The sequence below is a fragment of the Chlorocebus sabaeus genome, chromosome 27 (assembly GCF_047675955.1).
Source record: "Chlorocebus sabaeus isolate Y175 chromosome 27, mChlSab1.0.hap1, whole genome shotgun sequence".
Classification (NCBI taxonomy): Eukaryota; Metazoa; Chordata; class Mammalia; order Primates; family Cercopithecidae; genus Chlorocebus; species Chlorocebus sabaeus.
Genome location: NC_132930.1, coordinates 43,282,435 through 43,309,894, shown reverse-complemented (window position 1 = coordinate 43,309,894; position 27,460 = coordinate 43,282,435). Strand labels below are relative to the sequence as shown.

The window sequence follows — 27,460 nt, the reverse complement described above, 5'->3', positions numbered from 1 at the left end:
AAGAGTGGCATGTGTATCAGTCTCTTTAATCTCTAGCTTAATGGATGATGGCTGGATTCTCACGTTGGCTCCTGCATTCAGTCTGTTTTGATGCATTGTTTGGTTGAAGTGTTGTTGAACATCTAGCCTCAAACAGATAAGTAGTTGGAAAAGGGAGAACCCCACAATCCCCTGAAAGGGTCTTGGGGACCCTTAGAGGTACTTAGACCACAGTCTTAGAACTGCTGATTTAGATGATGGGTGAAACTCAAGATGAAGACAAAAGAGAAAACATTTCAACCCTAGGAGACTTCAGTGCATTGACGTGCATTGACTTAGGTTCATTAAAGCCCTAACTGAACCCAACATGGAGACAGCAGGAAACACAGCCGTGGCTGGCTTGACTTTAGGCTCCCATCAAAGACCCCCATCTTTGGCTCAACTGTCCCCAGTGATTTCAATCAGCCACAGACTTCCCTTGTCCAGCTGGACTGGACATTCTGCATTTGACTCTCTGTCAGCTGCCCACTGATTTTCAGGCTGTTGAATTACCCATTAGCTCACCTGAATCCCTAATGCCACATCTAAACGGTCCTCACTCTACCTTTCTCAGCATCCAAGAATGTTCTGTAAAAGGCCTCTTCCATGGAGGTGGGCAGCCTTGGGCATCTCCCAGGGTCAGCTCAGGCTGCCCACACTGGCTATGGCTTCCTGCTGGCCCCTGGAAGCTGTGTGCACCTGGGAGAGTGAGGTGATTGTTAATTTATTCAGCGTGCAATTAATGAATTCTACCATGTGCCTGGCACGATACATTTCTTATGCCAAGGCTAGAGTGGATCAGACCACCTTGGACAAATCTGGATGAACTCGTGGGTCGATCAATGATCTTAGTTGATGAAAAATGCACCAAATGACTGTTTCCTCTAATGCGATTGCTTGGGTGGTCAACTCAATTACGTTTAGGGGATTAAATTAGCAGCTTGCTGGAAGTTTCAGATGAAGCAGGTGGCTGCTGGCACTCCTTCTCCCCTCTTTTCTTTCTTTCCCTTTTACTACAAACAAAGACTTTTCAAACCTTTACTAAGTACAATAAATGCCATCCACTTAAAGTGTAGACTTCCATATTCTTAGAATTGGCAAGCTATGTATATATTTGTGAAATCACCCCCATAATTAAGATTTGGAGCATGGCCTTCACCCTCAAAACGTTTCCTGTTCTCTGTATGGTCCATTCCTGTCTCCGCCCTGCACCCTGGGTAGCCAGTGATTTGCCTTTGGTCACTGTAGGGTAGTCTGCACTTTCCAGAATTTCATATGAATAGAGTAGAGTCATAGATGCATGCATTTTTTGGTCTGGCTTCTTTGACTCAGTGTGGTTCTTTTGAGCTTCACCCTGGTTGCTGTGTGTGTCAATGGTTTGTTCCTTTTTCTTTGAGGACTATTCCGTTCTATGGCTATGCCACGATTTATTTATTCCCTCTCCTGCTGATGGATATTTGAGTTTTTTTCCAGTTCTGAGCTACCCTGCAGAAAGCTGCTATAAACACGTACGTATGTGCCTTTGTGAGTTTGTGAGCTTTCATTACTCTTGGTTACAAGGATGGTTGGGTCGCATGGTAGACACGTGCTTATTTTCACTCTTTAAGAAACTGACCAGCTGTTTCCCACAGGGCTATCGTTGTTCATTCCCCCAGCAGTGTGTGAGGGGCTGTTTCCTCTACATCTTCACCAACTGGATATTATTTGTCTTTTTAATGTTCGCCACTCTGATGGGTGTACACTGGTATGTCATTGTGATTTGCATTTGCATCCTGTGGTGACTGATGATGTTGAGTGCCTTGCCATGTGCTTCCTGACCATTCTTGTATTTTGCAAACCAAAAGTGTCTGCCCAAATCTTTTGCCCATTTTAAATCAAGTTGCTTGTGTTTATATTATTGAGTTGTAAGAGGTCTTCATACATCTGGGCTACAAGGGGTTTACTAGATACATGTACTACGAATATTTTCTCTCATTCCGTGCCTTGCCATTTTCTTTTCATAACAGTTTCTTTCACATAGCAAAGGTGTAAGCTTTGATAAAGTTCAGTTTGTCAGTTTTTTGCTGTTTTTCATGCTTTTTGTGTCTTGTTTGAAAAATCAAAGTTGCAAGGAGTTTCTTCTATAATGTCTCCTAGAAGGTTCATAGTTTTAGCTTTTATGTTTAGGTGGATGATGCATTTCAATGTCAGTTTGTCAGATGGTGTAAGAGTTGACACTCATTTTCCCCCAGTCATTTATTGGAAGGACTGTACTTTCCTCATGGAATCGCCTGAGTGCCTTTGACAACAATCTAAGTTCGCCACAGACTTGTGGGTCTAGTTCTGGATTCTCTGTTTAGTTGTATTGATCCATATGTCTGTCGTTTTACTAAGACTGCACTGTCTGTATCACTATATCTTTATATCAGCTTGGGTAAATCCTCCAACTGTGTTCCTTTATTTATTTATTTATTTATTTATTTATTTATTTATTGCAGAGTCTTTTTGGCTATTCTAGGTCTTGTTCTAACAGGAACACATTTTCACTTATTTAATCCTTAGGACCCTCTGAGGCAGGTGTGAATATTAAGCCCATTTTATGGATAAGGAAACAAGTTTGGTAAGGATGAGTAACTTTCCCAGGTAACTGAGGAGGAAGCGAGCCTTGTCCCTGGTAGGTCTGGCAGCTGCACTGCCCTCTCTTTGGGTTCCAACCATTCCTGGTACACACCCCTAGCCAGGAACTTGTGAGGCTGAAATGAGTGTGTCGGTTTCCTTGTCTGTCTCCCTCTGAGCCATTGACACCATGAAGGTAGAAACTGGACACTGACTTCCGGGCTCCCCACTGTGGACCTGGTGCAGAGTGGGCACTGGTGAATGTTGGGGGAATGGCTGAGGTCCCCACTAGCCCAAGATCTCAGTTGGGAGCTGCCACGCTGGTGAGGAAGTGGAGGAAGGACCCTATGGCCTGAGCTGGCGGTGTGGCCCATGGAAGGCTGTGGCTGTCCTAGGTTGCACATGCACCACCAGCCGTAGGGCCCAGCCTCATCTCCAGACTGGCCCACACCTGCTGATGAGACGGAGACTTCTTATGCTTCTATGAGAGGAGGAGGAAACAAAGGAGGGGGAGGAGGACCAGGGCCTGCTCTTCCCTCCCCAGGCTGGCACAGAGCAGGCTGGGCAGGTGGGGTCCTCTGAAGCTGTGGGACCAGATGTCCCTCCCAGAGGGGCAGACTGGAGGGGAGGGAGTCTTGTATGAGGCCTCTGATCCAACTTCTGTTTATCCGGCCCCAAAGAGGTCAGTGAGGGACCCCCAGGGCCGCCTCTGTTCCACCCTTCACCTCGGCTGGGAGACCCCTGCATCGCAGGGAGCATCCCTCCGGATGTTTCTTCCCAGGCAACAAGATTCTGTTTATCAAGCCAGGCCCCAAGGCTGAGACCTCCCACTGGCCTGGGGTGATTTTTGGTTCATGGTGAGGAGCAGCAGGGGTACCTGGGGGCCTGGCTGTCATCGGAGCCCGCTCCCTATCCTGCTCTCTGATGTGCAGGATGGTGTGGCTGGGGGCTTTGTGCAGGATGAGGGTCCTGCTGATTGGGACATAGGCTTTGGAAGGGCCATGCTGCCCTTATAGGGGCGCCCGTGTGGCTGTGTGAGGAGTCCAAGCTCTGAGGTTGAACACTGGGATTTAAGGATTCCTGCCAGTATGGACTTAGGTGACTCACTTGGCCCAGAGTGAGCCAGCTCTGGCTCACAGCAGTGCGTGGGAGTCAATAGTTACATTTTTAGGACTTTTTTGAGCCAGTTGTTAAACTGTGGGTAGCATGGAAATCAGCCGTGGCTTGAGTGTTCATGCCACGGGCTCGGCAAATACCACAAATCCAGGCCCTCTTTCTACCCGCTCCCAGCCCCAACGCGAAGATCTGATCGTTAACTGCCCTGGCAAACCCCTGACTCTGCCTCCTGGAACCTCAGGTTCCTCGTCTGTAAGGGGAAGAGTAATGCCCGTCCCTTAAGGCATCACCACCCTTAAATGAGATCATGGGGTATGACATGCTTGTGAACAGTTTGAGTGTGACACGCAAGTGTGAGGGGTGCCCACCACCCTGGCCATTGCCATTGTCCTCCTCATGGCAGCAGCTGGACAATGTGCCCAGGCTGGGAGTTGGAGTCTCCAGGAAAAACTGGAGGGAAGGAGCCCCAATAACCCACGGGCAGCAGCTGGGGTAGTGAGGACTCCAAACCTGCCTCTCTCCGTCAGCCCTGCTGAATGTGCCTCTGTTTGCTCATCTTTATAATGGGTGCACTGATCCCAGCTGGGAGGGGAGTGGTGTGCTTAGGGGTACAGGCCACGAGGTACAAGGCATGGCCTGACTGCAGCGCTGTCACTCTCGCAGCTCAGGTACATGGCTGTCTCACAGTGGAGGGACCAGGACTGGCCTGATCTGCACTTCATGGCATCAAGAGCACAGGCCCTGGAGTCCACCAGGCACAGGGAAGCAGCCTGCTCCTGGGTGGAGTACAAGTTCAACCCTCGGGAGCTGTGGTCTCCCCGTGTGGAAGTTGGCAGCATGTCACGCACCTGCCAGGGCTGCCGTGAGGGTTCACGCACACCGTGTGATGCTCCTGTGTGAGTTCCCCGGTGACTCAGGTCCCACTGGGGTGGCCAGTGTAACCAGGACAGGAACATCTCCAAAGCCACTTCCTTGTTTGCTGCCTGGTGGCTCAAGCTGAACATCTGTGCCTGCAGGGGGCCCATAAGCCTTGATGCCCTGCAGAGAGGGGGCGCTGCGGGAGGCTGGGACTCACACCAGCCGGGGAGCAAGGCCTGCAGCCGGGGGGCCACCAGGATGCTCCTTGCCAGTAAAGAGGTTCCTCTGGAGAGCAGCCGCAGCTCACTCAGGAGGGCCTGCACATTTCACAGGGGAGGAAATCGAGCCTCTGGAGACTGAGCTGCCAGCAGTCACGGGGCCAGTGCACAGCCAGAGCTGACCACTCTGTCCGACTGGCAGGTCTCTGCCCTTGGCACACCACAGCAGCCCTGATGACGACAGAGGCTGGACCTGCTGATCAGCCCCTGCTGTGGGGGGTCCCGCCTCTACCCACACCCCACCCCACACCTTCATAAGGGTGGACTGTTGCCCTCTAGTAGACTGTCCTCCAGAGACTGAGACACGGAGCCTCTCCACAAGGAGGGAGGAAAGGGAGGTGGAAACCAGCCTTACCCTGGACACCAGGTGGTCCTGGCTGCATACCCAGCCCCCATTGGTCAGACTGGTCTGGGAGGGCCTGGCCTGGGAGGACATGCCCACAGGGTCCATTTCTGAATTCCCATTGCCTGGCATAAGCTCTGGCACTTAATAGGTCCTTAATTAGGAAACTGAGGCTCAGAGACTTGTCAGATAAATAAATGGCCTCCTTTGGGGAAATGAACATTGCCCAGGCTGGCCACAGGGAAGAGCAGTGTTAGGAGTGGGGAGCGAGAGGATGAGCCAGGCAGATGGGGCCTTTGTTCAAAGGGCAGTGGGGAGCCATGGAAAGTTTCAGGGAAGGCCACCAGAGGAGGTTTTCATTTTAGAAAAGTCCTGCTGGCTGCTGGCTGCTGGGTGGGTGGGGTCAAGATGAAGATAGGAAACCCAGAGAGGAGGCAGCTGCAGGCTCGCGGGTGAGAGGTGACCATGGCCAGGCCAGGGCGGAGGTAGGGGAGGTGGGTGGAGGGGGGCTTCTGGCTCTGCCAACTGTGACTCCAGCACCCAGCGCTGGGAATTATGGCCAGAGACAAAGCAGCTTAGAGCCTGACCCCTGCCCTGGAGCAGACAGGCCTGGGAAGGGGGCTCATGGACACGCTGATGTGATGGGACCTGAGAGGTGTTCTTGTCACCAGGCCAGTTTGGCCCCCATCGCCTGCCTGCCGGCTGGGGTCTAAAAAGCTGGCTGCAGCCCCAGCAGAGAGGAAAGGGCCTGTGGGACCCCAGGTGCTGGGAGCACAGAAGCCAGCCCAGGCCATCTGGCCCGGCTCAGACTCAAGCTATCGGTCCGCATCAGTGTCAGGCTTCCATGCCCCCCATCCTGGGATGGGAACAGCACATCACAGTTTGCAGAGCCCTGCAGCAGGGGCTGCTCTTATTGCCATTTTGCAAATGGGAAAACTGAGACTCAGAGGTAAAATGACTCTCTGACTCACACAAGCAGGACAGGAGACAGTTGAACCAGGTTCCCCAGCAGCAATTCACCACATCTCAAACCCTCTCCCTCTCTCTGCCATTGATTAATCTTTCCTTCAGTGCCCACATAGTTCTGTGATTTGCTTTGGATACGTAGTAGCAATAATTATAGCAACAATTTCTAGCAGTTTCTTGGTGCCAGACTCTTCTGTCTTTGTTGCCTCATTGAATCTTCACCACCAATCCCGAATATGAAACCCATTTTAGAGATTTGGAAACTGAGGCCCAGTGACTGTTTATAATTGGCTGAGAATCAGGCAGCCCCACTGAGGTGCTTTACCAGTCACCCCTTTACCAGTGGTTCTCAAACCTTGGCACAGGAGAACCTGTCAGAATGCAGATTCCAGGCCCCAGCAATTCTGGTCCTGTCCATCTGGGCAGAGCCTTGGTAATCTTCGTCTTTAGCAGAGAAGCCCAGGTGACAGGGTGGGGCTTTCTGGAGCCTGTGTTGCAAGAAAGAAGGCAGGGAGCACGTGATCTTCTCTAGGTCTCCCTCACCTTGACCCTGTCCCAAGGCCAGCTGCTGGCCTCGCCTTGGGCTGCCTGGTCACCTTTGAAGGTCCACGGGGGTCCAATGGAGGGTTGGTCGTACTGAAGCCAGACTGGGTGTCATCCCGGCTCCAAGCACAGTCCAGCCTGGCTAGAGTCAAACCCAGCAGCTTGACTGGATCCTCCTGACCACAGACAAATCCACAGCTACCCCGTCCACCCTCCCCCAAGCCCATCTGCCTCTGTGCCAGCCAGGCTGGCAGACACTCCATCGGGCGGGCCCCGCCTGGCCTGGCCAGGGAGAAACTGGCAGCCGCAGCCCCTGGCCTCGCTGATCCCTATCCCTTTGTGCACTGCCCATGGGAGGGGCAGTGGCATTCTATACCGGCTCTGGCTCCTGCAGTAGCACAGCTGGGTGCAGACACAGGTTGGGGGCCGGGGACATGGGGGCATTCGTAGGCTCATGACTCTCTTCTCACTCTGTTCTGGGGACTGGGTTTCTGCTGGAAGAGAAAGGGACCAGTCTTAAAAGACATCGTGATTAAAATGGAATTATTATTTCAGCCTCGAAAAAGAATGATGTACTGATCTGTGTCACAACATGGATGAACCTTGAAAACATTCTGCTAAGTGAAGGAAGCGAGGCAGACCCCAAAGGCCCCATGCTGTATGATTCTATTTCTGTAAAGTATCCAGAGTAGGCAAAATCCATAGAGACAGGAAGCAGATGAGTGATTTCCGGGGGCTGGGGAGAGGAGGGGATAGGGAATGGCTGCCGACGGATGTGGAGTTTCTTTTTTGGGTGGTGGGAGCGTTCTGGCATTAGACTGTGGTGATGGTTGTAGAACTCTGTGAATCTGTTAAAATCCAATCAAGTGTACACTTTATAGTGGTGAATTTCATGTTATATATATCGTATCTCAACTTTAGAAATGCTAACACAGAGAAGACGAAATCATCATGATGCAACACCTCTACTCATAGACCTGGAGGAAGGCCCCGAGACAGAAGCCATATAAGGCAGATGAAGGGTGGGGTGAAGGAGAGGTTCCTGTCACCCCCCATCTGCCCAGCGAGGGTCTGCTTCCTCTGGCACTTACTAACAAGCCTGAGAGTCACCCGTGTGTGAGACATGGACTGGGCACAGAAGGGTCTACGCCCACCCCTGAAAGAGCTCATCCATGCTAGAAAGACAGAAGGGTGGGGTGGTCATTGAACCTAAGTCAGATCGTGGCTTCCCAGCTCACACAGAATAAAATCCCCAGGCCTTTCCCGGCCTGCTGGGTGCAGGGTCCCGGCCCAACCCACCTCTCTGAGCTCATGCCCTGCCCTATCCCTCTCACATGCACACGAACCTCCTTGCTGGCCTGCAACAGATCAAACTCGCCCTACCTCAGGGCGTTTGCTCGTGCTGGTCGCCTGATATCTGTGAGGCTCCTCTCTCACATCCTTCAGGTCTCTGCTCAAATGCATCTCCTCCAGGAAGCCTTCCCTGGCCTCCCTCCCACCCCTCCCATCTCATTTACCATAGTATAGTTTTCATCTTAGCCCTTACATCTCCCTCCAAGAGTTGTTTATTGACATGAAAAATTGCTGATTGGCTGTCTCTCCCGTTAGAGAGTAGGCTTTCTCTGGGGAGTGCGCACTGCTGAATTTCCAGTGTATGCAACAGTGCTGAGGGGACAGTAGGTGCTCAGTTAATACTTCTTAATTAAATTTTCTATTGTGGTAGAATATACATGACATAGAATTTACCATATGAACTGTTTTTAAATGTACAATTCAGTGTCATTAAGTATATTCACGTTGCTGTGCACCTGTCACCACCATCCATTTCCAGGACTTTCTCATCATCTCAGACAGAGACTGTACCCGATAAACAAGAACTCGCCATTCATTAATATTCTTTTGAATGACTAAGTGTATTTCCTGCGTGTCAGTCACATGCTAGGTGATGCGCCAGTAAACCTGGCCCCTCGGGGGGTGTGTGTTCCCATATCTGTCTCGCAGATGGACAGAATGACTCAGAGAGGTGAAGAGCTTTGCCCAAGGTCACACAACTGGTCAGGGTGGGATTCAGACGCAGGTCTTTCCCCCTTTCCACACAGTGGCAGTCCCAGGGGGTCACTGCATGCGAAGGGCAGAGCCATGGCAGCTCCAGGTCTCCGGCCCCACCCAGGGTTTCCCCTGCTGCCCCTCCCCGCAAGGGTCACTGTGTCGGCCACATGTTCCTGGTGCCCTCAGCCCTGGCAGGCTGACCACCGGTCACAGGCACATCTTGGGACCACACTTGGAGGCTTCAGCATCCCGTTTCACCTGGCGCTCTTGGGGTGGAGGCCGGGATCATGGAATCCTTTTTCCGTGGCCTTTAAGACAAATCAATACTGTGCCCAGTTTAAATGTTTACATAACTCATCATCCGCCAGGTCTGCTGTTATGGTGTGCTTTTCTTTTTATAAACCAAGCTCATGGGAGGTGATATTAAGTCCAGGACTTGCCTGGCATGGCCCAGCAGGTGTGCAGAGGATTCAATATGGCAATAAGTGTGAGTTCCCTGCACAGTGCCGGCCATCGGGCTCGTCTCAGCTCCTCCCTCATCTGCTCGTGTCCTCTACACAACGGGGAGGAGGGGGAGGTCCAGAGAGGGGACGTGGCTTGCCTAGGGTCACAGCCACAATGAGGTGGAACAGGGACTGTCCCCAAGGTGTGTGTGAGGGTGGGACCCAGGGTCCTGCCAGATGCCAGGGTGGCAGAGCCCTGACGGGCAGATCCTGGGGTCCTGGGTGTCCAGGTTACATGAGTGGGCAGGTGGCAGCTGGCACCCACCCCACATAGACACTCCCTGACACCCCCCAAAAATACTCCCACCGACCCCTTCACATTTTCCTCCAGCCAAGTGATCAAAGCACAACTCAGAGCCCATCTGCCCTGGCCACACCGTCCCCACTCTCCCACCCAACCTCTGCCCACAGGCCTCGGAGCTGCCCCACCTTCACCAAGCTCAGGCTGCAGGAGGAAACCTCTCACCAGGCCCGCTGGAAGGCGGGATGGTGATGAAATGTGGGGATTCTTCAGCGAGAGTGGAATTCAGTAATAAGGGGATCACCGTTCCCGGGCGGTAGCTGGCCAGGAGGTGAGTGCAGAGGGCTGACGGGCAGGCCTGGCCTGTGACCTCGGTGGCCCTGTGACTCTCAGGCCCCTCTCATAAAATCCCATCAGGAATATTCCGTTCCCTGGCCTGGGATGAGGTCCTCGTCTTTCTGATCACCCTTGGAGAGCCCAGCAGCCTTCCGTCACTCACTCAGCAGTGATGTCCAGTCCCGGAAACAGTCTGACTCTGCTCAGACTTGGCGCTTCCCCTCCCTGCTCCCACTGCCCGGCATGCTCCCTGCTGGAGGGCGACATGGGGAAGGAGCCGGCTGCAGCCCCTTTCAGGCAGCTCTCTTTCGCTAGGAAGGGAGCCTGGGAACGGGCCACCTTCTACCTGCCAGTGGCTGTGCCCACGCTGGGTGTGCTTGGCAGGTGATTACAGCTGCTCATACCTGTCATGAGTCCTTCACAGGGCAGTCTGGAAGTTTCCTGTAGTCATCTCCTGCAGAGTCCTTACCTAGGGAGCCCCTGCTGTATGTCCTGTGGCCAGTAGCGTCCTGTGGCTTTGCTCAATCCCCCAGGCACAGCCTCCCTCTGCTGTGTTCTCCATGCCCCTCCAGGCAGCCAGCACTCAGGACCTAAGGTGGTCCCAAGCCAGCTCTCCCCTGTCCCCTGGAAGTACGTGGAGGTAAAAGCCGCATCCCTGGCAGAATCAGACCCCAAACTCCAGACCCTTTTGCTGTGAGTCTCAGGCTAGGGTCTCCCACCTGCGGGAAACATTTTGGGCCTTTTGAGGGTTTCTTTCACAGAGGTGGGTGGGGCCTCTGCTCAGCCCCTGCTTTCTCCTTCGCCAACTCCTCTGCCCCCCACCTCTGACCCCATACCTGCCGCGAGGAGAACCAGGCCTGGGGGGCAAGTTCAAGGACTCAAGAGACAGCCTGCTGGAATCCAATCTTTCCCCTGCCCTTACTAACTGAGCAGCTGTTGGCAAGTTGTCTTCTCTGTGCCTCAGTTTCTTCGTCTGCACAATGGGGATGATAACAGCACACAACAACTTCTTGGAGTTGTTAAAAAGATTCAGTAATAGGTGTGAAGTGCCAAAGCTGGGGCGCGGCTCCCAGGAAGTGCCCAGAAGGTTTACTATTATAACCAAAGGCGCCACGCCACCCTGCTGGACCTGGACTCTGTGGGGAGGGGGCTCCCCATCTTCTTATCCCAGTGTCAGCTCGCTGCTGGGTAAATCCTCTCCCCAAGCCCATGGTCAGTCATTGATGACTGCAGGAGCCCCTACCTCTCCCTGACATTTCCCTTCAGCAGCAGGCGGACCCCTCCTTCCTCGCCCACCTCCATCCTTAGCAGCCCTGATACCTCTGACAATGCTAATTAAATGCAACAACCTCATCAGAAGGCTTAAGCTGGGCTTGCCTAGGGCCCCCTCTCTGCCCTGAGCCCTGATGGATCATTAGTGGTGTCAGCAGCACTTATGGTGATGGACGAGGGAAGCAAGTCCCCTGACGTGCTGGGGAGGAAGTCCCTGACGAGCATCTTCATCTCCTGTCTGCAGGCCTCGGCCAGAGTTTCCAGGGAACGTCCTAGTCCACAGAATCGTATGAATTTCACATTTACCCTAGGAGAACCATGGCCAGGCAGGGATGACAATTCCCATTGTATCCATGAGGCAGTCAGGGCTCAGAGAGGGTGAGTGATTTGGGTGAGGGCGCACAGCTCGTAAGTCATGGGGCTGGGACTGGATTACCACGGCCTTGATGAAAGCTGCAGGGGGCATCTGTAAGATCCAAGGGTGAAGTCTCCCCCAGGGGGCACATGGAGAAGAAAGCCAGCAAGTGCCACTGGCTTGGGGGTAGCCCAGTTCTCGGGGGCTGGAGCCCGCACACTCTCGTTTCAGCTCTGTGTCAGTTTCCTAGGGAAGCTGTGACAAAGTGCTACAAACTGGGTGGCGTAAAACAACCGAAATTTGTTCTCTCACAGTTCTGGAGGCCAGAAGTCTGCAATCGTGATGCTGGCACAGCTTGGCTCTCTCTGACAGCTCCGGGGAGGACTCTGTTCCAGGCATTCCCACCGGTTTCTAGTGGTGGCTGGCAATCCTTGGCATTTCCGGGCATTGGGAGGCCTAGCTCGGCCCCCCAAAGTGCTGGGATTATAGTTGTGAGCCACCATGCCTGGCCTGCCCTTGATTCTTGATGCGTCCCTTCAGCCTCTGCCTCTGTCTCCCCATGGCCTCCTCCCTGTATCTGTGTGTGCTGTGTCTTCATATAGCCTTCTTATCAGGATACCAGTCCTTAGATCTAGGGCTCACCATAATCCAGTATGACCACACCTTAACTTGATCATCTGCAAAGACTGTATTTCCAAATAAGTTCACATTTATAGGTACCAGGGGTTAGTAGTTCAACCCATGATACCATCTTTTCCCGTCTCTGGCTCTGGCGTGCAGGGACCTGTTACTGGGTGGGTCACTAGGGACACCACCTCTCACCTCTCTGGGCACCCACTGGTAGGCCTGTGCTGTGCCCAGCACCAGGGGGCTGGCTGAGGCCTCCTTGTCCGGTGGTCCCTGTGCGCCTCTCCATTTGGGGGTTGCCCTAGAGCCGCCCAGGAAGGGAGGGGGCACCTCAGGGAGGAAGGACGGCATGAATTTCCATGGGCTTCTCGTCACCCATATAGAGTGACTTGAAACACAGCTCCCAGTGGCTGATCTGGGGCCCCGAGTTCAAGGCTGCAGCCAGTGGCAGCTCCAGGCCCTGCAGTGTGGGGGCAGGGATGGCCAAAAAGAGCACATGGCAAAGGCCCTGCCACTTAGGGGACTGTGGGCATGTTTGACCAAGTTGTCTGTAAGTAGAGAGTGATAATTGGTCGATGGGATTGTTCTGAGATGAAAGTGCCGGTCCTTGGGAAAGCTTCAGCTGAAAATGTCTATTTATTTTGCCCTTCACTCTGTTTTTTTTTTTTTTTTTGAGACGGAGTTTCACTGTTGTCACCCAGGCTGGAGTGCAGTGGTGCAATCTCGGCTCACTGCAGCCTCCACCTCTCAGGTTCAAGCAATGCTCCTGCCTCAGCCTCCCAAGTAGCTGGGATTACAGGTGCCTGCCACCATGCCCGGCTAATTTTTTTTGTATTTCTAGTAGAGACGGGGTTTCGTCATGTTGGCCAGGCTGGTCTCGAACTCCTGACCTCAGATGATCCACCCGGCGTGGACTCCCAAAGTGCTGGGATAATAGGTGTGAGCCACCGTGCCCAGCCTGCCCTTCATTCTTGACGAATATTTCAACTGAATTAAGAATTCTGGGTTTCCAGGTTTTAAAGTTTTCTTACAGCACATTAAAAGAGTCTTCTGGGGCCATTATTTCTGCTGACAAGTCAGCAGTCTCTGAGTCCCGGTGTCTCTGAATGTAATATGTTGTTTTTATTCTAGCTACTTTAACATTTTCTCATTATTTCAGTTCTCAGTAGTTTGCAGTTTGACCAGGATGTATCTTGGTGTAATTTTCCTTGTATTTATCCTGCTTGGAGTTAGCTAAGCTTCTTAAGTTTGTAAATTGATGTCTTTTACCAAATTGAGGAATTTTTCGGTCATTATTTCTTCATCTCTTCTTTTTAGTATATTCTCTCTCCCCTCCCTCTACAAATCCAATCACATGTGTGTTGAACTTTTTGATATTATCCAACAGGTCTTTGAGGATCTTTTTCTTTAAAAAAATTTTTTTTCTCCCTATTCTTCAGATTAGGTAATTTCTATTGAGATCATCTTCAAGTTCACTAACTCTTCTATTTTCTCAGACTTTCTGTTAAGCAATTTCTGTTAAGCTGTGATTTTTTTCTGTCTCAGGTATGGCATTTTTAAGTTACAGAATTTTCATTTAGTTCTTTTTTAAGTTGTTTATATTTCTTTGCTGAGATTTATTTTCTTTTCATTAAGTATGAGCCAATTTTCTTGACATCTTTTAACACAGTTATCATAGCGACTTTAAAAATCTCTAGTTGCTAATCGCAGTAGCTAGCGCATTTCAGGTGAGTTTCCACTGACTAGCTGTTATATTAAGTATGGCTGGTTTTCCTGTTTCTTTGTATATCTTCATATAATTTTGGATGATATCCTGGGTCTTATGAATGATAGCATAAGAGCAACTCTAGATTTTTGTTCCTTCTCCCCAAAGAGCATTTTTGTTTTGCTTTGTATTTGCAAGCAGTTAACTTGACTGAAAACAACTGTAAGCCATCTGCAGTGGTGAGTGGTGGGCAGTGGCAGGAGCCTCTGTTCACTGCTTTTAGCCCTGGCTGGGCTGCAGCTGCAGGAAGTCTGTCCTGTGTGTGTGTGGTTTGGGGTCAGCCCGAGATGTGGGCAGAATTGATTTGCCCCATTTGGGGATCTGTCTTGGTGGTTCTCTTCATTCCAGGATTTACTCCCGCACTTTTCCAGCTGCTGCGAGTGTCTCAGACTCTGTTTTCTGCTCCGTCAAGCCAGTGAAACTCTGGCTTTCCGTCTGAGTTCCGGCAGCCCTATGACACAGGCTGGGACTTGTCCTCAGGCTGAAAACCATGAAACCAGGAAAGCCCACGCCAGCTGTTCCTCCCAATTGCTGACCACCTGCAGCGTCCGCTGCGGCCTTGCCCTCTGATGCCTTCAGAGAGTGTCGTTTTGTTGTTGTTTTGTCAAGGGTTTATAGTCTATAGTTATTTGTGAGAGAGTTGCCGCCCTAGGGCTACTAGGCTATTACCAGAAGCATTTAGAGCAGGGCCTGGCGGACAGTAAGCACTTAAGAAATGTGAGTTAATGTGGTCAACCACAATGTGGCGCTGTCTCCTCTGGTCAAGGCTAGAGACAACGTGGAGACAGACAGTAAGTACCATGCAGGAGGTGTCAGTACCCTGTGAAGGGCACACAATGGCCTTAAGACTGCAGTTGTAGGTTGGGCGCGGTGGCTCATGTCTGCAATCCCAGCACTTTGGGAGGCTGAGGCGGGCAGATCACTTGAGGTCAGGAGTTTGAGACCAGCCTGACCAACATAGTGAAACCCCAACTCTACTAAAAATACAAAAATTAGCCGGGTGTGGTGGCAGGTGTCTGTAATCCCAGCTACTTGGGAGGCTGAGGCACTTGAACCCAGGAGGTGGAGGTTGTAGTGGGCCAAGATTCTGCCACTGCACTCCAGCCTGGGTGACTCTGGAGTGACTCTGGGAGAATCTGTCTCAAAAAAATAAATGAATAAAATAGAAGACTGCAGTTGTAGGAGAGACCACTTAACTGGGGGAGGGGGGAAAGGGGACTATCCAGGAAGGCTTCCTGGAGGAGGTAGTATTGGAGCTGGAAATGTGTCAGATAATCCAAGATGAGAAGATGGACTTTCTTCACAGAAGTGGCTGCCAAAACAATTAATTTTATGGCCTTACTGATGAGAATTTCTGGCATTCAAGGGAGGCAACTTTTCTGAAGGCAAATCCCGAAGACATTAACCTGTAAAAATGAGTAGATGTTAAACATCCACTAGCTCCTTCATGGGCCAGAGGAAGCAATGCCCTGGCCTGGGCACGAGGGGATCTGAGGTCTGGTGGTAGTTCTGTAGATGTTTGCAGGGGGCAACTGGCGGGATTGGTAGGCGGGACCATCCACAAGTGAGGTTAGGCCCCAGACCCATCGCCACATTGCAGAGCTTGTGGTTGTCAATCCTGTGGCAGCCAAGAGCACAGGTGACCAGGAGCTTTAGTTTCTGTCCTGTACATTTTGGTGATTCATTATTCCCAGAGTCCTTGTCTTCTCTTCCTCCCTTACCCTCTCACCTCCTTGTCTCACTTGAACCTCTAATCCGGGGAAGGCTCCACCATAAGCACACTACAGATCATGAAACCAAGGCTCAGAGAACTTGTGTGGCTTACCCAAGACCACACAGCTGAGACTGGAGCCAAGACTCCAGCCAGCACTTCTGTCTGCAAAGAGCTCATGGCGTCGTCTCTTGTGGAGGGAGCCTCTATCTCCTCTGCTGCCAAATGGAAATCACAGTAGTGTCTCCTGCAGGGGCTGGCGTGAGGTTAAAGGAGGTGGCAGATATGAAAATGACAAATAAATTGTAAATTGCCCACAGACATTAGTGTGTGTTGCTTGGCAACCACTCAGCATTTGTGGACCGCATTTGCTTTGGATAGCAATAGTTCTATTGGCATTTTAACTTAATAGCATGGTTATGTTCCCATCATAAAAATAATATACACTATATGTATGCCCACCCTCATCAAATTATATACATTATGTATGTGTAGTTTTTTGTATATTGGTTGTACCTCAATATAGCTATTAAAAAATGATGTAACTTCATTACAGAAAATCTAGAAAACATGGACAAGTTGAAAGAGGAGGAAATAGTATTTCATTCCAGCTACCCTAAAGCTACCTCCGTTCACATTTTGGGGAATTCTCTTGCAGCTTTTTTCCCCTCTACACAGTTTCTTTCCTTATTTCACATAGTTATGATCATTGATGTAGATCATTACTAGCATTTTATAGTCAATTTTATATCCCGTTCCTTCCCCCTCAGGGGATTTTAATATGAAATAGCAAGAACGAGTGCCCTACTGGGGACCCTAGCTAGCACAGCTGGGGTCAGCACACCTGACCCTGTTCCTGACTCCATGCCCGGTGGGCGTTTCCGTGTTCCCACAGAGCTGCTTTTCTTGTCTTGTCTTTTTAAGTTTAATGACATGTGCATCTGTCTTGATGGATGGAGGGATATATCCAGCCTGTCATCCCACTTCTAGCCACCCTCTCTCACTCTTTTCTGTTGCCTCAAAGCTGGCATTGACTCATGGCTCAGAAGGCCAGTGCAGGCCAGGAGCTGTCCTAAAAGGTCTTGACTGAAAAAAGAAAAGGCATTTCTTGGATAGATATCTCTGGTGTGGCTACTGCGTACAGGCACCATTTGAAGCCGTGAATTAAGCCTGAGACTCCTGCCCTTGTGGAGTTGACGTTCTGGCCAGGAAGACAGCCAACAGATGATAAAAGCCTTTACAGAAGGAAAAACATCAGACTAGGTTGGGGCGGGGATGGTCAGGGTGTCCTGGATGAGGGCGCTGGGGTGCAGACAGCAATTCCAGCAAGGTGGTCCCAGCAGTCGGGCGGAACTGGAAGACTAGGAAGGAGCTGTGCTGGTGCCCACGGGAAAGCCACTGCAGGCTGAGGGAGCAGGTCTTAGGACAGAAGGTGGCCAGGACTTTTGGGAAAGGGCAAGGAGCCTGGCATTTGGAGGGGAATAAGCAGGTGGAGAGCAGTAGATGAGGCTGGGGAAGGGGAGGAGGTACCTTTTGCTGAGTTAAAAACAGGAGACCCCGTGCATACAACAGTAAACATTTTCATCATCTTGCATCTGCGATTCTGTGGTCTGGGCTTGGCTGGGCTTGCCCAGTTCTGTGGGTCAGCGGGGCCCAGCTGGAGGCTGGGGTATGGAGGCTTCTGCTGCACCCGCTCTTCCTACTCCCCCTCAGGGACCAGTCAGCCAGCCTGCGCAGGTCCTGCTCCTGGCACTGCCAGAGGCGCGGATGGCCACCCCCCAGTACCTAAGCCCCTTTGCGTCTCTGCTTGCAGCTTGTCGAACTGCCGTTCTGCAGGCCAAAGCAAAACACAGGGACAAGCCCAGAATCAAGGTGGGGGGCAGAGAACAGGTTACCTGGCCCACGGTGGGAGGGGTGAAGGTTTGCGGATGCAGCCCACCTGGGCCGCGGGGGATGGGTGCTGCTTTCAGAACACACAGTGCTTTTCTCTGAGTATACAATGGGAGCTGCTGGAGGGTTTTGAGCAGGGGAGCGCCAGGATCAGTCCTGGGTGTTAACCGCCTCTCTCCTGCCAGTCTGTTGAGGCTACGTCGTAGCCAGGTCAGGGAGAAAGAGCTGTGGCAGTCATCCAGTGAGAGGTGGGAGAGCGGCTGGCATCCTGATATGCTGTGAAGGCTGAGCAGGCAGGATGGGATGTGGGGTGTGTGTGTGTGTGTGTGTGTGTGTGAGAGAGAGAGAGAGAGAGAGAGAGAGAGAAAGAGAAAGAGAAAGAGAGAGAGAGAGAGAGCGCAACTCCAAGACTTGGGCCCGAGCAAGTGAACGATAGAGCTGTCATCACCTGAGACTGGGGAAGCTGCAGAGGGTGAGGTTGAGGAGGGATCAGAATTCAGTTATGGGGCAAATGAAGGGTTTTGAGTAGAGGGACACAGGGATGTCCTGGCTCAGGAGTTCGGCCATCAGGTTGGCTGCCATAGGGAGAACAGAGGCTAGGACAGGGAGCCCTGTGGAGCACCCTCTCTGCGGCTGCAGGGAGCAGTGGTCAGATCTGTGGCTTGTTTGAAAGTAGATCCATTTTGCTAAAGGTGGTATCAGAGATTTTGGAGCCTACAGAGTCCAGGCCAGGAGAGCAAAGAACAACAGAGGTCCCATTCACAGCAGCGGGCTATCCCAGGCTCCTACTAGCTGTTGCTGCTTGGGCCTATGGGGATGGTGTTCTAGAACTTTCCATCTTCCAAGACATACTGGAAATGTGGATTTTTATAGGAAATCTTCTACTTTTCAAATATTAGGAATGACTTCAAATGAAAAGTCAGAATCATTTTGGGGCTGCAGGCATACTTGGTGGTGGAGCAGGCCTCAGGCTTCAGGCTGGTGAGCTGTCACCCAGTGGGGGTTCCTCTTCTAGGCCAGGGCCCCGTCCTCCCCTGCTGTCCCCCACTCCCAGGGCTGGCCACCCAGAATGTGCGGGCCCCTCATCTCTGTGACTCTTAGAACCTGAGAATGTTGGTGACAGAAGGGGGTGTTCCCCTAGTTCCCACATGCAAAAAGTGGGGCCTGGAGATGGGGCTGTCATTTTTCTCCAAACACTTGCCCATCCAGGAAGGCCAGCCCTGGGCATCGAAGACTCCAGGTATGGGGGTGACTCCATAAGGAAAGGTTCTTGAGCGACCTGAAGAAACATGGTTGGGATGAAGTGCAGGGAGAGTCAGGGCAGGCAGGGCTGAGCTCCGCTTCTGCGAGCACAGATTAGAGAGCGATCCCAGAGGCCTGCCTGGAGGTGGGGCCACAGAGCACGAGTCTGAAGGAGAGGGCGTAATTCACCTCTGTCCTACTGTGTGGGAAGCCCTGAGTGGGCCCCTAGCAGAGGGTTGCCTTGCTTATCTACGGAGATATTGGGAAGGGCTTCCCTGACCCAGGTTGCTGGAACACACGGGCCTGGGTGGCAGGGGTGGGGGTGGGGGGGTTCAAGACAGGAGGACGAGGCCACATCCAGGTGGTTTCAGATACCACCATGAGTCCCAGAGTGTCCAGTTACTACAAAGTCTGCCGGCCACTGTGGTCACCCCAGGCCTGTGCCAAGTCCCGAAATCTCTGCCCCGCAGCCAGTGTAGAGGGAAGAGGAGGGCAGGAGGGGACAGGTTAGTGGCCCCTCGCCAATGCTCCTGACCCCTCGGGCTCCCTGCTGCCTCCTGCCCAGGGCTGTGGGGCTTCTGGGAGCGGGGAGCTCGCTATTGCTGTGGTACTGTTGAGCACCCGGGAGAGGCGGGCTCTGACAGCCACCCCTTCCTGTCTTGCTGTTCCCCTCCCAGCTGACATCATCTCTACCGTTGAGTTCAACCACACGGGAGAGCTGCTGGCCACAGGTGACAAGGGCGGCCGGGTCGTCATCTTCCAGCGGGAACCAGAGGTGCGAAGCCCTGGGTCTGGTGGGAGGTGGGAGGAGTGGGGAGCAGAGTCAGGTGGGAGGTGGGCATGGTGGGAGGAGGATAAGGATAAGGGGGATAAGGGGTGGTATGGCGAGAGGTGGTAGGGGACTATAATCCAACCCAAAGGAGGGCTTTTAACTGACAGGAGGTGTGGGGCATCCTGCCTGGATTGCATCTCCCAGGGGCATGGATTCCAGGGGTGGGAATGGGATGCTCTGGAATGCCAAAGAGGGAGTGGCGGGCGGTGGTGGGGGGAGTGCACCTGGTGGGCTGGCAAAGCCCAGTTTTGAGCCCCCTGCCCTCAGCCAATGTTTGCGGAGAGCTCCCTGCGTCCCACGCTCTGTCCTAGACCCCGGACGAATGGTCAGGACGCGGCGCAGCCAGCTGCTGCCTCAGCTCGTGCCTTCAGTGAAACCTTCCTCTGCCTGGGTGACCTGCGTTGTCCTGGCCAGACTGGGGAGCGGGAGGACTCCACTCTCGCCCAGCTGTCACAGCCCTCAGGCTGGGCTAGGTGGCTTTTGCTCAGGCCTGGGTCCTTGTCCTCACCCCTGTCCTCACCCCCACCCCCGGAGGCTTGTTGTCCAGCAGAACTCTCGGTAAGACAGCAGTGGCCTGGACAACCTGCCCAGGACCACATTTCTGGAACACTGAAAGAGCCTCGGGACAAAAGCCCATTTACTGAGAACACTTGCTAAGTATTCTGGAGTTGCTTCTCGTTTACTCTGCGCTGCTCACCTCCGAGGGTCAGATCCACACTCCTGTGACAGATGCGGAAACTCAGAGAAGCCACCCAGCTAGTGAACAGCAGACCAGGGATGGAAGCCCGGCTGCCCGACGCCAGGACAGTGGCCAGCAACATCACACACCACCCAGCCTCAGAGAAGGGCGTCTCCCCCAGCAAACATGGACTGTGCCTGGAATTAGCTGCAGAAGACATCCAGGAAACCAAGGAGGAGGGAGGAGGGGATGGAGCAGGAGAGGAGGGGGAGGGGAGGAGGAGAAGAGGAGGTGGAGAAGGGGAGGTAGGAGGGAGGGGAGGAAGCGGGGGCGAAAAGGGACCTGCAGAATCATCTCTCCCTCCATTCACTCCTGAGCATGGCCCATGAGCTGAGGCTCCCTGAATCTGGCTTTATCTTGGTGGCTTACATAATCCTCCTCACAGTGACCCTATGGGTGCAGTGCAGTGTGGCTATTCCCCTCATTTTACAGATGAGGAGCCCAGAGTGCAGAGGGTTAAAATAGTTTACAAGGGGCACATCCTAGCTGCAAATCAGTTCCTCAAACACAGCACTCTGTCAGCACCTATGGGCTTCACCAGATGCACCAGGTGTCCCACCAGGCACGGCGAAGGTTCAGCCTTCTTTTTGCCAAGCTGCAGAAAGAGATTCGATTGGTTGATGAGATTTTCTCCATTTTGAATTTTTCTCCTTAGTGTTTTCTTCCTTCTGGTCCCACTGACCTTTGTCATCATGAGTGCTCATGGGAAGTAAAGTGAATTGGAGGCAAAAATATTGGAGATCTTTGAAGCTTTTCAAAAGCAAGACAGGGACAGAAATATAAAAATAGATACTTAAAAAAAAATTACCAGGAAGTCTTGAAATCGTTCTGGGCTGGTTGGGGTTTCATGTTGTCGTATGAACTTGAACTCTCTCCTGGGAACATGGTCCCTGGCGCACACAGTGGACTCATCACCTGACTATTTTGGGAGGCCCATGGTGAAGGGGTCTTTATTAGGAAGAGCTCTGTTCCCTAAACCAGGCCAAGCACTGCTGAGGAAAGCCAGGGACAGATTCTAATCCAGGTCTGACATCGCCAGACATTCTGTCCCAATGTTAAAGTCTGCTCCTAAATTCATTTATTCCTCAAGTTAGGCCTGAGTTGGACACGTGGAATCCAGGAGCAGGTCAGGGCCTGAGACACGAGGGTGGCCAGAGCCTCGGCCTTGGCGTCAGGCAGGCCTCAGCAGAGAGGTGCTGGCCGGTGAGTGGCCTCATGGCTCTGGGAAGTCACTTCCCCTCTGAGTCTCTGTTTGCTGGTCTGTGAAATGGGGAGAGTCATGGGGCTGAAGCAGAGGAGGCCTGGAGAGTAGAATGCGATGGTGCGGGGAGGACTTAGCGCGGTGTCCAGCATGTAGCAGGTGCCGGGGAACATTCGCATTAGCAAGTGAACTGGCTCAAGTGTGCGTGCTCATGGGGTCGCGCAGGAGCAGGGCTTGTCCCTGGCACACTGCGAGTCATGGGCCGCTTAAACTGCAGAGAGTTTCATTTGACCCTCAAATTGGATCCCTGGCACGGCTGGGCGCCTGGTCCCACGGCCGGCCCTGCTGGGTCCCCGGAGGTCCTAGCCATCGCCCTGCGGGTCACGGTGCTCAGGCCCCTTCTCTGGGTTTCCCTGCAGAGTAAAAATGCGCCCCACAGCCAGGGCGAGTACGACGTCTACAGCACTTTCCAGAGCCACGAGCCGGAATTTGACTATCTCAAGAGCTTGGAGATAGAGGAGAAGATCAACAAGATCAAGTGGCTCCCGCAGCAGAACGCCGCCCACTCGCTCCTGTCCACCAACGGTGAGGCGCCGCCCAGCCTCGCATGCAGGGGCGCGGGCTGTAGATGTTTCTACCAAATGCTGGTTTGTATTTTGCTTATATTGTGAGCGTTTTTCTGTGTCTTCAGAACTCCTAGAAAATAATATTTTGAGCAGCATGTAAATCCCGTGAGTGAGGATGCCAGACCCCCTCAGATGCTCCCCATGGCTGGACACGGGGCTGCCCCCACTGTGAAAAGAGCCGTCCGGGCCATCTTTATAGGCCTTTGCTTTGGGGTGAGGGAGCGTAGTGGACAAGGATGCAGGTCGCAGATACAGAGGACACTTGACACAAAGCGAACCCCTCCTCCCCATGCCGAATCCAGACCCCAAACTGGGGCTGTCACCACGGCCTTGGGGGGCATTGCGAGCAGCCTTGGTTTAGGACCCTGGCTGGCCTCCTAATCTTCCTGCCTCAGGGAGGAACATGTGCCCCTCAGGCCCTGGGGACTGGCTCGATGCCTGCTTTACAGGCTCCACTCTGAGGAAGCGGCAAGGGCTGTCCTGCTTGGCTCACCGTGGGCCTGGGTCCCCCACTCATGCCCCCCGCCCATCCTCCTTCACCTGGGCCCCCTGCTGACCCAGGCAGCCTGGGATCGGGTAGGATACACCTGGATTCTATTCTTTTCTATTCTTTTCTTTTCTTTCTTTTTCTTTTTTTTTCTTTCTTTTCTTTTCTTTTCTTTTCTTTTTTTTTGAGAGACAGAGTCTCGCTCTGTCACCCAGGCTGGGGTAGAGTGGCATGATCTCTGCTCACGGTAACCTCTGCCTCTCGGGTTCAAGCGATTATCCTGCCTCAGCCTCCCAAGTAGCTGGGATTACAGGTATCCACCACCATGCCCAACTAATTTTTGTATTTTTTAGTAGAGATGGAGTTTCACTATATGTTGGCCAGGTGGATCTCAAACTCCTGACCTCAGCTGGTCCGCCTGCCTCAGCCTCCCAAAGTGCTTGGATTACAGGCATGAGACACTGTGCCCAGCCAGGACACACCTGGATTCTGTCCCTGCCCTGCCTCCCTTAGGCAATGGCCTTGCTTTCCTGAGCCTCAGCAGGGTGGACACAGCTCCCTTCTGGGGTCCGTGAAATGGTGCCCACTCAACCCCCTGAGAATAGTAACTGCTGCACAAGCACCAGCCAGGCTTCGAGGTGCTGTCCTCACGCCTTCCCCGAGGACATCCAAGCTCCTCAGCAGGGCCTCCGATGCTTTTCTGAACCTGACTAGGCTCAGTTCCTGCCAGCCCACCTGTGCCTGAAGGCTGTCCTCACCCTGCACCTGGCCAAGTCCCTCCTCATCCCATAAGCCTTGCTGGGTGCCAGCCTTTTCTGACCTCTCCGCTGAGCCAGGCATTCCTCCTGTGATAACTTGGCTCCTCTTAACTCAGGCTCACCCCTGCTCTGGGCACTTGCTGTTCTGATGGTGTTCTCCCACCAGGCACCCCAAAGGCAGGGTCTGTGTCCCGTAAGGGGCCCTGCCCAGCAAATCTGTCACCTGAGCCAGCAGGGCATGAGAGGTCCTCCCGAAGGGCAGGCCCCAGGGGACAGGAGCCTCGGGTGAGTGCTAAGCCCCATGCAACTGCTCCTTTTAAAAATATTTAAGAGGGACATGTCAGGCTGGTGTGGTGGCTCACGCCTGTCATCTCAGCACTTTGGGAGGCCGAGATGGATGGATTACTTGAGCCCAGGAGTTTGAGACCAGCCTGGGCAATGTGGCGACACTCTATCTCTCCAAAAAAATAAAAATATTAGCCAGGTGAGGTGGTGAGAGCCTGTAGTCCCAGCTACTCAGGAGGCTGAGATGGAAGGATCGTCTGAGACCGGGAAAGTCAAGGCTGCAGTGAGCTAAGATGGTGCCACTGCACTCCAGCCTGAGTGATTTGAGTGAGACCCTGTCTCAAAAGAAAAGAAAAACAAAAAAAGACATGCCACTTTCTTCCTGCTTCTCTGGAGAAAAGGTCATCTTTCAGCACTCCCTACACGCCCCTCCCCTCGAAGCTTCCCAGCCTGGTGTTGAATCCCGGCTTCACTCTTTCCTAATGGCAGGGCCTTGGGTTCCTTCAAAACGCTCCACTGACACCAATTCTCTTTCCAGTTCCTTCCCATCAACATGGTGCCATTTGCTTCGACTCCTGTGTTAGTCAGCATTCTCCAGAGAAAAAGAATCAGTAGGGTATGAGAGTGGGAAAGAGAAAGGGGGATTTATTTTAAGGAAGTGGCTTACGTGACTGTGGAGGCTGGCCGGTCTGAAATCTGCAGGGAGGCCAAAGGCTGGAGGCCTCGAGGCAGAGCTGCAGTTCTGGTCCAAAGCTGTCTGTTGGCAGAACCTCCTCCTCCCCTGGGAGGTGCCTCATGACCTCCTAAAGTGGATCTTCTCTTCCATCCGTCTGGTTAATTATGTGACTTGTTTTATTTTGTTCTGTTTTTAAAGATAAAACTATCAAATTATGGAAGATTACCGAACGAGATAAAAGGCCGGAAGGATACAACCTGAAGGATGAAGAGGGGAAACTTAAGGACCTGTCCACGGTGACATCACTGCAGGTGAGCTCTGGCGAGGAGGAAGCAGGCACACGCCTCTTTATTACACCTGAGGATTTTAGGGCTCTGAAAGCCTTTTGAGATTTGAGCCAGAGTCACGTGCAGACCGTGGCTGGGCTGCTGGCGGCTGGGCAGCCACGGTCATCTCCCTGCCCCTTGCCTCAGTTTCCTCACCAGCAGCATAGAGATGACCACGTTTCTTCTAGGCATTTTGTGAGCATGCAGGGACGGTGCATGGTTATAAAGTGTTTTTCACCTGCAGCTGAGGGTGGAGAGCAAGGCAGATAATCCCTTGTTATAAGAAGGGGGAAACTGAGGCCCAGAGAGAGACAGTGACTCACCTAAAACTGCTCAACTGAGTGAGTAGGCAGAGGCAGAAGGAGAATGGGTTAGCAGAGCTTTGTGGCTCCTGAGTCCTTTACTGAGGGCAGAGGGATGCCTGGACCGTGTGAGGCCTGCAGCATCTACAAAGGCCTGAAACAGACACCACGTGCCCGACATCCAGTGAGCTGCATAAATATAAAGTGGTAGTCAATGCTCTTCCTGAGAAGAAGAAATAAATGTTTAAATACATTGGCTTAAATGACTGGCAAATTGCACAAATGAATTCTGAGGAAGTGGGCAGCCAATTAGCTTCGATGTTGAGTAATGAGGGTGATGGTGCCCCCTACCCCACCCCCAGTCCCAAGAAAGGTTATGAGGGTTTCATGTAGAGGGAAGGATACAGTGATCACATCTTGATCACCCTGGTGTTTGGGGCAGAGCCAGTGGCCTTCATAAAAATCCTGTTTATGTCCCTCCCAGCATTGGAGGTTTTTCTCTGTAAGTCACACACATCCCAAGACACTTGACTGTCACTGAGAACGTGGCTGCCCTGGTCTGTCCTCATCCTGCCTCTCACCTTGTTTGCTTCCGATTTCACCCACGCCATGCCAACCCTGCACAGCGTTCTACCCACCCTGTGCAGTTCACACTGGAGGCAGCTGTTGTTTACTGAGGAGCTGCTCCACGCTAGACCCTGGGCTAGCCCTTGGGGCCCTAGAGGTGAGCAAGGTTCAGCTCAGTACCTGTCCCCAAAGTGTCCCCAGCCCCCAAGGAAACAGACGTGGAATCACCATCACACTGGCGGTCAGTGCTGTGACAGAGGGACACAGAGAGGCTGTGGGCACCCCAGGAGGCCTTTCTTTCCTTGGTCAATTTGGTGAACTCCCATACATCCTATCAAACTCTGCCAGCCTTCACCTCTGTAAAGCCTTTCTGCACAGCCAGATGAAAAGTGTGATCTTTCCTGTATCCACTCTTGCCTTTTGCATCCAACACTGTCTGTCCTTAGTATCTGTATCTTCCTTGCCCCTCACCTTGACTAGACTGTGGCTTCTGTGGAGGCAGCATGCTTTACTCATGAAACCCCCAAACCTTAGGGAAGGTTTTCTTTTCTCTCTTCCTCCCTTTACTAAAAAACTGGCTTTGAGATCTGGTTTGGTGGATGGCAGCGAATGGCTGGAGCACTGGGCAAATTGGGTCCCAAGGCTGCCTGGAGAAAACAGAAAGCAACGTTGCCAAAAGGAAGGGGAAGGCAGATTGAGATGCCAAGACTTTGCTGGGCCATTGATGCTCTGCCCTCCTCCAGAGCTGCTGGACTCCCTGTCTCTCCTGAGAGTCCAGGGATCCCCATGGTGGGCAGTGGCTGCACCCTGAAGGAAGGGAAGGTTAGCAGCTTACCTAAAATATCTGACACAGGAATACATGCAGGGAGGATGCCTTGGAGGAGTCCAGACACATTCACACCAACTCCCAGGCACACAACCTAGAAGCAAAGACACAGAGGCAGCAACGCAAAAACCACCCAGATCCAGGCTGGCACTCACACCGGTGCTGCACACACACTCACACACACACACGCACACACATGCACATACACGTATACTCTTTCATGCATACACACTTATATGCACACACTCATACATGCACTCTCAGCCATGCACACTCCCACACACAAACACGCTGGGTGTCCTGGTGTGTGGAAAATTTAATGTGGGCTGCAGAGTTGCCTCTGCTCCAAAGGAGCTCAGTGCTTGTCACTCTGACTACAGCACCGAGGCTGTCACCTCCCATCTCAGCTGTTCCCTGAGAGCTCAGGGACACAGCCCATTCATTCATTCACTCACACATTCACTCATTCACTGGAGAGCCTCGCTGCTAGGCCTTGGACTGAGTGCCAGAGAGATGGAGATAAGCAAGAGGTGATGCCTCGCTAGCTAGGAAAGCTGATGGGACCAGATGACAGCCTCAGGGTTGGTCAGGGCTGTGCGAGGGAGCTTCGGGGCTGTGAAAGTCCAATGTCTGATGCCATGGCAAGGACTCTCACACCAGCCATCTGAGATGAAAGTTCGTATGAGTCAGGCTAATTCCACCGCTGTAACAAAACAACCCCATCAGTCCAGGGCTGAGCTTGGAAATGCATTTCTCACTATGGGAAGGTTCAGTGTGGGTGTGCTGGTTGGGATACAGTTCTCTTGCAGGCTCCTTCCATCCCCATCCCGTGAGTCTCAGTCCCTAAGGCTTGGGTCCTCACCTTCCACCATGGGGAGGTGCTCCCGCTGCTTAACTGTATCAGGGCGAGGCATCACTTTGCTCACATCCCATTGGTCAGAACTAGTCACATGACCATGCCTGGGCACAAAGCCTGCTGGGAAATGTAGTCCACATGTAGACAGCTGTTTCCCAGTGACAGCACTGCGTTGCAGGAGGGAGGTGAGGAGGTTTGGTAGACAATTGGCTGGCTCTGCCACATTATCTTTCCATTTCATTTTAGAGTTAAGGAAATTGGGGTATAGGAG

General features: G+C 52.6%; 1 protein-coding gene across 3 annotated transcripts in view; it reads left to right on the top strand.

The window, feature by feature from the left end:
- The window catches only part of PPP2R2C (protein phosphatase 2 regulatory subunit Bgamma), a 214,017-nt gene that overhangs the window by 138,896 nt on the left and 47,661 nt on the right, over window positions 1-27,460 (top strand). For all 3 annotated transcript variants that reach the window (XM_008017965.3, XM_008017963.3, XM_008017967.3), the window contains exons 2-4: window positions 19,386-19,483; window positions 21,900-22,065; window positions 24,511-24,623. In XM_008017965.3, coding sequence (XP_008016156.1) covers window positions 19,386-19,483; window positions 21,900-22,065; window positions 24,511-24,623 — 377 coding nt within the window. The remainder of the gene's footprint in view (window positions 1-19,385; window positions 19,484-21,899; window positions 22,066-24,510; window positions 24,624-27,460) is intronic.